The 12,695-nt window shown below is 36.5% G+C and overlaps 1 protein-coding gene and 1 long non-coding RNA gene across 2 annotated transcripts in view; one reads left to right on the top strand and one right to left on the bottom strand.

The window, feature by feature from the left end:
* LOC116732643 (uncharacterized) overlaps nucleotides 1-12,577 on the top strand; it is a 27,674-nt gene extending 15,097 nt beyond the window's left edge. The window contains exon 3 of the long non-coding RNA XR_004341825.1: nucleotides 12,424-12,577. This is a non-coding gene — a long non-coding RNA (uncharacterized LOC116732643). The remainder of the gene's footprint in view (nucleotides 1-12,423) is intronic.
* The window catches only part of tln2b (talin 2b), a 104,645-nt gene continuing 95,207 nt past the window's right edge, over nucleotides 3,258-12,695 (bottom strand). Inside the window, 6 exon segments of the mRNA XM_032582982.1 lie at nucleotides 3,258-6,690; nucleotides 7,716-7,841; nucleotides 7,923-8,105; nucleotides 8,197-8,259; nucleotides 9,335-9,460; nucleotides 12,571-12,695. Coding sequence (XP_032438873.1) covers nucleotides 6,562-6,690; nucleotides 7,716-7,841; nucleotides 7,923-8,105; nucleotides 8,197-8,259; nucleotides 9,335-9,460; nucleotides 12,571-12,695 — 752 coding nt within the window. The 3' untranslated portion in view covers nucleotides 3,258-6,561.

Here is a 12,695-nt window from a genome sequence, read left to right as displayed (position 1 = left end):
CTTTCAAAAGAGGGTTTTCTGATGTAATGATATTTATTCATTAAATGATATAAAATCAAGAAAGAATGAAAAGTCAAAGTGTAATCTGACCTTAAACTCTTATTATGAATTTGCATAATTCATAATAATTAGGATTATTTAAGGATTTTAAAATTATATACCCTACTACAACATTAGCAAATTATGTCACTGCAGTTTGTGTCTTTAGCAATAAAATTTTTTAGCAAATAACTGACTGCATTATTATAAATAACTGAAAAACCAGAGTAGCTCAAGCATTACTGCATTATTATAAATAATAATGCAGTTGTATACTCAACAATGAAAAGGTGAACGATTAACCCGAGAGACAAAGACATTCGAACCTTGTTTTGTTGCTGATTAACCTCTACACATTTAATTCGGATATTTTGTGGTAACCCATGAGTAAGTAACAGATAATTATCAGGGGAAAAAAACAGGTCCAGTGTTTTAAACCTGTTCAGAAATAAAAATCTGAAAAGTGTTGTGGGATGACCACTTCTTTTTTAAAACTGCAGCTCTACGCCTCTTAGGATGCATCTTTATGTGATAGACCAACACAAGGTAGCACAAAAGGATGCATGATTTCAATACCCCTGAGGCAATCCTCAGGGGTACTGAGGATTTTGCACATGTAGAGACTGTGCAAAATCTTTTTGCACATGTAGAGACTGAACCTTTTAAAGTTTGTCTTTGCAAAACAGTTTTAATTCAGTTGACTGACTGGAAAACATCTGTGAAGGAAGTAGGAAAATAAATAAGTGCGGCAAAGAACACTTCTGTTTTCCTAATTAGTCTATTTCTTAATCACATGATTCACTGTTGTTAGATCTTCCTTCAACTAAGTAACCTGTTCATGAGCTATCCAGAGTGCTTTGCAAAAGTGCTCTGAACGTTTCCACATGTTGACACATTACAACTAAAAACCACAGTCTAGTCTTAATGGAATTTTATGTTTGAGACTAACAGTTCTACCACCATCATGTTTGACAATTAGAAATGCTGTTTTTCATGAAGTGTAACTACTGTTTTTTGTCACATTTTATGTTTTTATGTGGGGCAAAAAGTTCATTTTTGGTTTTATCTGACCAGAGCAACTTCCTGTGCTTGCTTGCTGCATCTACATGTTGAGGATAAAACAAACTATTTTTCCTAATTAGATGACATTTAAAGACTTTTATTTACACTAGGTTTTATTTAATGACATCAGAGCATAGTGGGTTAAATGCAAAAAGATGACAATTTTTTGAAATTTTGAAAACCATGTATAATTTTTCTTCTACTTCACAATTATGCACTAGTCTGTTAGTCTATCATATTGGTTCCAATAAAATACATCAAAGTTTGTTGTAACGCAAAAGAATGTTGGTTCTAAAGTTCAAAAGCCAAGTTTGCAAGGCACTGTAACTAATAATTTGACAGCAGTTAAAAAGGGATCAGCTTGTGATGTTAAGATGCATAAACCTCAATATTTTTTTGCAGTAAACCCAAACTGTTGGGGCCAGACTTCAGTAGTGTTTTTCATTGAAAACATAAAGTTTGTTTTGTGTCCCAACCTTCCTGTGTCTGTGATAATACACTTATGACTTGTGATTAAAACATTTCCTGTGCCCTTTGAATATTTACTGCATATTTACCACAGAACATAGAATCATGCATCAACACAGCAAATTGATGGGTAACAACCTGCATGTTGAGTTAATACATAGAGAACTTACTCTAAATGTTGTCTTTAGCAAATGACACTATATCACAGGATTTCAGAAATGCATGAAATGCAATGCTGATGAGAGGAAGACAAATTTAGTCAGCTCAGGTGAATTCAAAGATGTCTTTATTTCTGCTTGAAAATATTAAATCTGGAAGAGATGGTTGTAATTGAACCTGTTTTTTGTTCTTCTGAAAATCAGTGTCTGTTTCAGTGATTGTGTAAAAATCTTAAAGTTGATAATAGTTAACCAGAAAAACCTTGTTGGTCCACGGTCTTCACTGGCATGAGAGGCTGAGAGCCACAGAAAGAGGGTGAGAAAAAGATGGATAATCTCTCTCAACACACATGGCTTCAGTTTCCCCTCCCTACTGTGCAGAGACCAAAACACTCAAACAGCCAAATATGGTCTTCATTAGAACAGTGAGGAAATGTTCTGGACTTGCATCCTTTATGCATTCTCTATGCCCCAACATGCTTCTGACTCAGTGAGAAGATCAGCTATAGTTTTGTAAAAACAAGCAAAAAATATCACATCAAGTCTGTCTGATGGCTTGTCATACCCAGAACAGAATGTGTAGAAAATAATCACTTCTCAAATAATTTTACTGTGTGCAATGGTATGTGAATGAGCAAAACTGATGTGAGCTCTTCCTCTTGACCAAAGCATCTAAATGGAGATCTCTGCATACTTCAAAGTCTGGTCTGGGAAGCTTGAAAAAAAAAAGTGAATCCACAATTTCCATATTTGGTCTGGCAAACCTCTGCTAATCGTTCCACACGAACATGCTTCTCCAAACATTCTCTTCACCCCTGACTGAGCTATGAAGGGCAATGCTGACATCTGCTGACAAAAATGCAGAATGACAATCTTTCTGTTTTTTTTTCGTCTTTTCTGTTTACTTAGACAAATGCACGCCTTCATGTTCTTACATTCTTTTGTCATGTTATGACAACAAACTTCAATGTATTTTTTGAGATACTTGGTGACATACTATCACAGAGTGGAGCATAACTATGAATTTGAGAGGAACTTATAAATTTCTTAAAACAGTTTTTTTTTTACAAAAATCCAAAAGCATGTGGCTTGCATATAGTATGTATTTATCTCCTTTAGTCTGACTCCTTTAAAATAAATCCAGAGTAACCAAATACTTTCAGAAGTCAACTTATAACTTCCTGTAAGTACTTCAATCTCAGTAAATTGCAGCTGTTCTGTGAAGAGTTCAGAGGCTGGATAGAAAACATTAGTAAACATCATGAAGACCAAGTAAGGCACTCGATGAGTCAAAGACAATCCACATAGAAAATTAAAGCAAGCCTTGAATACAAAAACAAAATCTAAGGCTTTAAACAACACTGTTCACTGTTCAGTTCACTTAAAGAGTGAAAGCACAATCACATCAGACTTGAAAAACATTTTCAATGACTTGACTTGATAAATCCACACAAGACTTAATGATGTTTAATTGATATAAACATCAATTAATCTGTTTGTAAAATAAATAAATAAATAAATAAATTAGTACTGTTTGCTTGAAACTGTTTTATTTTTATTTTTAGTGAATACAAAAAATACTTCTGTGACCAGATAAATATTGTAAATACAGCATCAAATGATACAACTGACGCATTCTGTTAAAGAAAGCACAACACCTATTTATAACAGAGATGGCAACTCTTATTCTATTCCAGTAATACTTAGACACTCCTGCTGGATAGTATATTTCAGGATTAGTCTCACATTAACAGATAAAAACATTTTAATAGTGGTTTAGACAATGCAACAAGGAAGTTATTCAGCTCAATGTTTTAGCGGTATTTGGCTGAATGAATTTAAATAATTTCATTACCTCAGATACATGTAGCCACATGCTCACTGAATGCAATCTAGTGTTAGTAACTAAACCCTAAAGGTATCCATAGATGCCCTTTAACATCAGCACTATAACACCGCCGGCAGGTATAGGCCCCCAGTATGGCAAAGATTTTGCTGATAGACTGGCATAATGTTTCTGACCCAGAGAGAGAAGGCTCAGGCTCCCAGCCAGCCTGATGTTCAGCTGCTTGCAGCGCAGACTCAAATAAGGCACTAGTACACGATGCAGACATGACATGGGCCTGGACAGACTGAGGAAATGAACAGCAGTAGTTTTAAAACATGTGTAATGCATTATTGGAAGAAAGAAAAAAAGTAATTTTATCAGTTCCCTCAAATGCAACAAGAAGCGGTTTCCTAATAAAGATTTGATGTGATGGAAGCCTTGAATTGCTGTCTTTAGTGTGAAAAATGTGAAAACATTTATGCTCATTTCAGCCCGGAGGTGGAAGCCCAATATCCTTGTAAGAAGCTTATTTTCCATCAAACAACAGCAGTAACTCAATATTACCTTGCTGGAGTAGCCTGTGTAGTAGACATACAAAGTTAATATAGAAGCAATTTTAAAAACACTTTACAGTAACGGGAAAATAATAAAGTGTGCTTAGATCAGCGTTTCTAAAAAAAATGCTTTCTAACAATTGCAGTTCAATACTTTTTTAAACATTTATTTCTAGAGATCTGGGTCAAACTTCAGGGCATGTTTAAGTTACAAAGTTAAGATCCAAGTTATTCATACTCCAAAAAGATTTTGGTTGAAAGGGATTTCTTCTTTTTATTTTGGCAAAATTATTTCTTCTGAATGGAAGAAATTGTAATGTTGCCAGAATCTGTGGAAGAGCTAACAATTAGGGAGATGGCAAGGAGGCCTTCCAATCTCAGAGAATTGGAGTTTCTTTCTAAAGATAAATCATCAAAAAAACAGTGAAAAAAGCTCATCAGCAATTAAAAGAACGATTTGATTGCTGCACTAGTAGTAAAGATTTTTAAATCATTTTTGACATACATTTTTTTTAAATAAATTCTAAATAGAAACAGATTAATTTAATTCAAAACAGTTTTGCTATCTTTTGACAGAAGCCTGTTTCACTTCCTAACATAAACAAATGCTTTGGTAGAAAATAAAAATCTAAATCTGTCAGAGGTATCATACATCCACTCATTACCAGCATAAATGTCATGTTAATGTCAACTCTAAAATTGAACTCAAATCAAGAGCAGGAGAGGTAAAACTTGGACACATATTAGTGTTTCAACAGGACAATGATCCCAGCACACATCACAACTGATTTGGGACTCAATAAAGCATTAAAGAACTCAACTGTACTGAAAATTTATTTTAAATGTTTAAAAGCCAATAAACCAACCAAACTAAGAGAACTCAACCAATTCAGATAGAAGTTCTAAAATGACCAACCACTAGTAAACCAGGACCTTATTGAACCTGTACATAAAATTTTGACCACACAATTCAAACTTCTGCCGTCCCTTTGTTGGTTTTAAAAATAAATGCTGCTGTTTAGTTTCTCTTCAGTTCACCGTGAAAAAAAGAAAAGCTCAAATAAATAAAAAATATTATGACATTTGTGGCTGATGAGTGTATGTAAACTTTGGACAAGAATTGTAAATAATATTTACAGTAAAGAAGCCTCAACAAGGAATTTCATTTCTGTTTCCCTAATAAATTTATAGTCTAAATAAAAGAATCTCAAGGTTCATCCTTATTATTACATCACCTGAGTAACATCCATGACATATCTACATCCAACATACCTTTTTTTTTCAACTCAACACTGAATATGGTGAAGATATAGCTGTCATCATGGTAGCTATGTAAAAGCAATACATTTTTTTTCTTCCACATTTGTTTATATCTGTAAAATATTGATTAAATTCAAAACTATTCTGGATTTTTGAAGACCGCAAAGGAACCCTGTTTGAGTACAAGTGGCACATGAACTTAATCTGGTTTGTGTAAGTAGTTGGAATTTTAAACCATGAAAGCAAAAGGAAAAACATGTCAGAACAATGTAATAATACTGTTTATAACTTTACAAAGTTATCTGTATTTTAGGTGAAAAATCAGTGGGGTCCTTTGAGTGCAATATTGTACAAGCAGCAAGACATATTTGGTCACATTTAGATCTGAATATCTAAACAAAACTACTTTCTTTTTCATAGGTATTTTCCATAAAAGTGATTGATAGTAGGGATCAATGTATTTTTGTTATTTTGTCCCTTCACTTCATCTACATCACTCTAAACCAATCTGTGTTTGGCATCAAAAAGAACAGATTAGCTTTAAATTCAGGAATAAATCTGTTCTTTTAGCTACAATCCCCACAATTAACACGATTAGTATGATACAAGGGTCTTTTTGAACAATAATACTCTATTGGTTAGTAGCTTTATCGATATGTGTTAAGAGTAATGGAGCATGCAAGCCCACAGTTTGAAGAGGCATTGCCTTTACTGCTTTCTAATCATCCTTTGATGGATTTTCCATATACAGTAAAACATAAGCTACAGACCTTCATTTTTGAACATTTGTTCAGTCATATATGCTCTCCTCAGTTAAAGAATGTTCTGTGATTACTGAGAGAATCAGCATCTGATTCATGCCTGTAACAGTCAGTAATGCTCATGATGCACTAATACCTACACTGAAAATAACTCAATCAATTTGTCTCTGTTTGCTCACAATAACAACTTCCTTTATATTAAAGTCTGAATGTCGAAGCCATTCACTGACAAACACATCACGCACACTTACACTCACACAAGTACACTACAAAGCACAGGCACTTGTTTTTCTCAACAAATAGGCCTGTTTCAAGTGCTGAATATAGTCTTCAGTGATGTCGGAGTCAAGAGGGCGACAGTACATCCTGCATCGTCTCCCGTTCAGGAGATGCTGTCATCTGCACATCAGCCTCCTCGCCTGCTGCCTTAGTCAGCCCTCGTCCTCCCTCAGTTCGCTCGGCAGGAATTTGTACTGCTGCTGTCGGATCTGAGCCAGCTTCTTCCGAGCCTCCTCCAGCTCGCGCTCCTTCCTTAACATCTCCTCCTGAGCTGCAATAATCTGTGAAGAACAGCAACAGCTGATGGAGACCACACATTTCCAAAGAAATGTTTAATTCCTCTGCTCACACGTGGTCAGGCTCCAGTCATGTAGATTCCTTAAATCTTTTCTTAAGTTGCTATAATTGATCAGCCTACGCTGATTGCACTGTGATTGGGATGTAAAGGGATGGTATATAATTAGACCTGAATCTGACTTTATGGCTGGCAGGTATTACATTGATTTTAGTTTTCCCTGATCTGAATTTTTGTTAATTGAAGACGAATTGAACAAGTTAATCTTAAAAAGTGCCTTGATGTGACATTTGTTGTGAATAGGCAGCAAAGCTATATATGAGCCAAACTTGATCACATTTAAATTTCTAATGCTAGTCCCCTGTATTGGAAAATCAATACCACGCTTGAAAGACGAATCACAATATGTGTCTACTGTCAGTTCATCAGAAGTTATTTAATAAATAATTACTGATGGTAGTAATAAAAAAGAGAAAATAGAAACAAATATTTGTTTAGTTATTTACCTTCCTTGTTAAATGTCAATCACAGTCTAAGCTGGTTACAATAACAGTGGGATCCCAGAATCCCATCAGTGTGACAATGACAGGCAAAATGGAAAGTGACGGGCATAAGCTCAGTCGTTGTGAATATCTCACTGACACAGGAACCCAATCAGCATAAAAAAGAAGCAACGACAACAGAAAAACACTCATTGTATATTGTTGATCTTTGTTTGCTTTTGCCGAGATGAATATTCTCTGTTCCAGCAGTGAAGCAGTTCAAAGTTATCCGAGGTGCGATATTTTGGAGCTGTTAATGTCCTGGTAAACAGCTTTGAAAGGGATCTGATGGGTTTTTTTTTTAATCTGTGGGAGCTCATCACAATTTCAGAAAAACAACTGTGGCATTTTGATATATGAGCAAGAAATGCAATCGCTCAGTAACATTTAGTGGAAAAGGGCAAATCACGCAGTCGGGAGAATTTATATCCAAGACTTCACAAGATTCATTCATAGATTTTTCTCTCACCTGAGCAATGCCTCCAACAAATTTGGTCTTCACTACCACGCTGTCATCCTCCGTCTTGTCAAATGCGGCTTTTTGAGCTGCCTTTACCAGGTTGTCGGAAGCCCGCTTCACTGCATTGCCAGCAGCCTAAAGAAAGGTGTTGAAAAAGTGAGCGCATGTATGAGTTATGTGTCTTTTCACAGCTGAACTAATGTAATTCAGTGTTACCTGTAATCTTCTCATGGCTTCAGAGTCGTGGTCCGCCTTCACCTTGCAAGCTACCAGCAGCTGAGCCGTGGAGGCTGCGACCTGCTTGGCAGAACAGATGAGCTTCTCCTCGCTGGCGTGGCCCTGCACTGAAGCGTTCGCTGCCTCACACAGGTTACTGGTGGCTGCTGCTACCATACGAGCCTACAGCAATGAACAAATTCACACTTAATCTTGGCTGGGTACAACATTTAGTAAAGCAAAGTTTATACAGTAACATATCAAAGTAACTTACAGCTGATATGAGACCCTGTGACCACTGGCCGTCATCTACTGCATTAGCTAGATTGGATCCCACCTGAAGAACGGAAAAGAAAAGATAAAAGCGTCTTACACATACAAAACCGCTGGTTATTTCTTTACCTACTGCTGGGTTTATGCATTTTGAACTATTTGTCAGTATCATCCGTTTCACTAAACCTCTTGCATGGGATGAGATAAGAAATAGTCAGGTGGTGAAATGATGCTTTGTAATAACACTAATATCAGTGAGCAGAGTTAATGACTTCAATCATCACCAGAGAATGAGTTTGTTCACTTAAGATAATATTGGCCATTTAATTGCTAAGCAGCCACTACAAGCTAAAGCAAGTTTAAGCTCAACATTCACATTTTGATAAAATAATTATTCATGAAGTCAATACAGACAGGCAATATCTTATGCGGTGTTATATTACACTATAAAACCGCTTGGTTATTTCTTTAAGCCAAATGCTTATAGAAGTGGTTAGGTGATAAATGTGATGAATTTAGTAAATGAGTTTATTCACTTAAGTAAACACCAACTTTTTACCAAATAATCAGTTAACAAAAGCTTATGCAACCTAATTTCAACATTTACCCTAATTCCAGAAAATTGGTCATAAAGTTAGTAAACACAGAAAGTATAATACCTTACAAATGAGAATAAGCTTTGACTAAATTGTTAATAAAGTCTTATGAGCCATTATCATTGTTATGGCTCTCTGGTAGAGTAGTAGACTTGCAATCAAAAGATTGTTTGATTCCAGTTTCCTCCTGTCACATATCAATGTGCCTCTGGGCAAGGCACTTAACCCCAAGTGGCCTACCACTCAGTGTGTGCATGTTTGTGAGTGCAAATTGGTGAATGTGTCTGTAGCATAAAGTCCATTTGTCATTTATAATTTTAAGGCAATATGAGGCTAAAAGCAAAAAACAGTTTAACCCAAATAGCTAGTTATTATGTAATCTAGTTAAGATTCATTTTTTTCAACATACTTTTTGATAGTCTGACTGTTGGATATTCAACAGTCAGACCCATTTTTAACCCATTTTTTGACTATGCTGGGTGTATAGTGTACGTGTACTATGCCCACATAACAATCAAAGTATGGAAGGAATTATTTTCTGACCTTGCCTTGTTGCACCAGTTCTCTTTGAGCTGCAGATGCAGATTTTACAAGAGCACTGGTTGCTGCAGCGATAGACTTTGCAGCTTCTAAGATCTGGTCCTCAAAATCCAGTGTCTCATCAGCCTGCTGGAGAAAAAAAGCCCCAAAAAGTCACAAATCCCAATCTGCAATGAATGGATGAAACCAAGGTAAAAATAATAACACATCTATCCTCAGATCTGTAAAATACAGCGAGCCACAAATAACACAGCCTCAGTGACAACTTTTTCTATAAAGTGTATTGAGGTTAAATTTCATCTTTCACATTAAACAAATCTAGATATAACACATTTTGAGCAACGAAGCAGAATGTGAACATAAACAGTAATTTCCGCCAAATGAACTGAAGAACAGTATGAAAAATCACAGAGGTTCAGTTCGGGGACATTCAACAAATGGCCCTCTCTGCATCAGCAGTCAACAAGATGTGATTGACCACAGACCTCCATAAACACATAAGGCACACGTGGCTGGAGACAGGGCGGGACACTGTAGGAATATGTTTGATATATAGTTGGACTGAATAACAACCTAATATATCAAACATATCAGACAGAGCCCTGCAGAGAAGGCTTCCAGGCCTACAATGGCTTAGGGAGTTGGAAGGGAGGGGGGGAGAGAGGAAGCATGCTGGGAGCAGGAGAGTCGTCTGCTCTTAAAGGGCGGAAAGTATGAGGGAGAAAAGAGCAGAGGGGAGTAAAACGGAAGAGGAATAATTCAGGCAGGTTGTTGGGAACATAAATAAAGACTAAACATCTGCTTGGAACTGTGTTAGGCTATGATAAATAACAGTATTTGTGCTAGTTTTCTCTCTCTGTGATAGCATTGGCGTCATTCCAAAAATACCAGTTAATAGAGCTCTACAGTTTGTGAATCACACTGTATACTGAGCCTTGCAGAGGTTTTCATTCTCATCCTTACAATTCAATGTATTGGGATTTTATATGACTGACTCAAACAAGCATACTGTAGATGAAATGGAATGAAAATGTTTTTTTAAAAAAATAATTTTCTTAGAAATTAAAATATAAAAAAGTGTGGTATGGATATATATTCAGCCCTCTTTACTCTAATATAAATAAGATCCAATAAAACCAATGGTGTCAAGGAGTCCTCCAACTAGCGGATAGAGTTGACGTGTAAAATAAAAAAAAATATTAGGGAGCAGTGAGCACACACCTTTATGACCAAAGAACACACCGGCATAGAGATAAAGTTCTGGATAAATTTAAAGCAGAAGTAGGCAGCAAAAAATATCTCAAGCTTTGAACATCTCACAGATGCCTATCTAACATCGGAAAAAAGGAAGAGTCTGGAACAACTGCAAACTAAAGCCACGTAGAGGGACACAGTTGATACTCTCTGGACAAATAAGATTAAAATAACCTTCTGACCTAAATGAAATTTCATTTGTACAGCAAAACTAACACAGCATGTCGCCTTGAAGACAATATACCTAAAGTGATATACAGTCCTGACAGAATGTCATGGGAATGCTTTTGATCAGCACAGATAGAAAAGCTGGCCAAAGCTGATGGGAAGATTTATGAAAATGTTTGAGGTTCCAAAAGACTCACCTTCACCTTCCAGCAGGATAGCAAAGCCAAATATAGAACCAGCTCTACAACGGAACGGTTATGATCAAAATATTTTCATGTGCTATGCTGGCCCACAGGTTACAAATCTTCAATTGGTAGCCTGGAATAGTGATGTTCACAGATGTGCACCATCTACACCCTAGTCTGGAAAAAAAACCCAGACTAGGGTCTGGGTTTTCATGTTTGAACATTGCTGCTGTAACCACACTGAAATGCAGTCCTACATCATATTTTGTATTTTACATCTAGTTATACAAAACTGTATGTTGATTTATCACATAAAATCCCAGTAAATTGAATTGAAGTTTGTACTTGATACTTCTAACAGTACTTATAACATAAACGTAGAAAATTTTCAAATCAGGCGAGTAGTATTGCAAGGCATTGAAAATCACGTTTCTTCTGTATCGTTTTCATATTGCATTCCCAGGAATTCTGTCATTGTAATCTTTTGTCTTAGTTTCATCCTGTATGTGACTAAATAATCTTTTATCTGTGCAAATACGGAAATTAAATTATGTTTAGTTGTTTAAGGTTTCATTTTTCTGTTGTCTTTAATATGCTCACTAGAGGGAGCTACTGACACATAAAATATGAAAATCCTTTCCTTGATTAATCTCTTTCCATTAAAACAAAAGCTCTGCTTTGCTGCCATGGAATTATAGTATCTATAGTATGAGACATGACTTTACATGGTCTTCATTCAAAAATAGGACAACCTAAATCTACATACAGTACAGACCAAAAGTTTGGACACACCTTCTCATTGAATTCAATGAGAAAGTGTGTCCAAACTTTTGGTCTGTATTGAGTACAGACCAAAAGTTTGGACATACAGTTGTGTCCAAACTTTTGGTCTGTACTGTATGTTAAAGTCACACAGATGAAGATTGGACTGATGATCACATTTACAGGAAGAACAATAAAAAAGGGGAGAAAGCTTTGGAGTCACAAGACCACAAATGTCCAGAGACAGATAAACAAACACTACAACCATGCAGAGCACGCCACAAAGACAGCACCTACTTACATAGAGAACAAAAACATAAAAGTAGTCTTATAGCACATGTAGTATAAATTATCACCTATGTTGCCTGTACATTATGCTACACATTTTGGTTTTGATCTGGAGAGTGAGTACAGGGGTGAAGCAGTAGTAGATTAGAGAAGAAAAACAGAGCTACAAAACAAAGGAAATAAGTTCAATAGGACAGAGAATTTCTCTTTCACAAAGGGTCACAGCAGTTCAGTGCACATTTGAGCTCAATCCAACATAAGCCTGACAACCCAGCTGTGTAATTACATCTCCTGGCAATGCAGTTCAAAATAATGTTCAAGAGTAGCTTTGAAGAAAGTTTTATAAGTTAGCTCACTGGACGAGCTCTCTGAGTCAACATGCTGTGTGTATGTAACATAGTCTCATTCTCTCCTTTCATGATTTCATGTCAGCAGATCAGTTACAGAAAAAGAGGACTCCACTTCAAAGTCGGCGTCACCTTTTCCTACCTACATCCCACATCGACTCCCCGGCTGATTAATCGCAGAAAGCTGTGTTTGGGTTTGAGTGGGTAGAAAAAGGTTGAGTGGGGCACTTGTTACCTTGGGCTTGGCCCTGGGCTTGAGCTGCTCCAGTTTCTTGGCTGCGGCTTCAATGGAGGCTGCTGCACCGAGGAGCTCGGTCTCAGCGATGACGGTGGGGTCCTCGGGGTCCACGCAGTCTGATC

This window comes from Xiphophorus hellerii, chromosome 2 (genome assembly GCF_003331165.1).
Source record: "Xiphophorus hellerii strain 12219 chromosome 2, Xiphophorus_hellerii-4.1, whole genome shotgun sequence".
NCBI lineage: Eukaryota > Metazoa > Chordata > Actinopteri > Cyprinodontiformes > Poeciliidae > Xiphophorus > Xiphophorus hellerii.
Note: the sequence above shows the minus strand (reverse complement) of the source record. Positions and strands in the feature narration are given on the sequence as shown.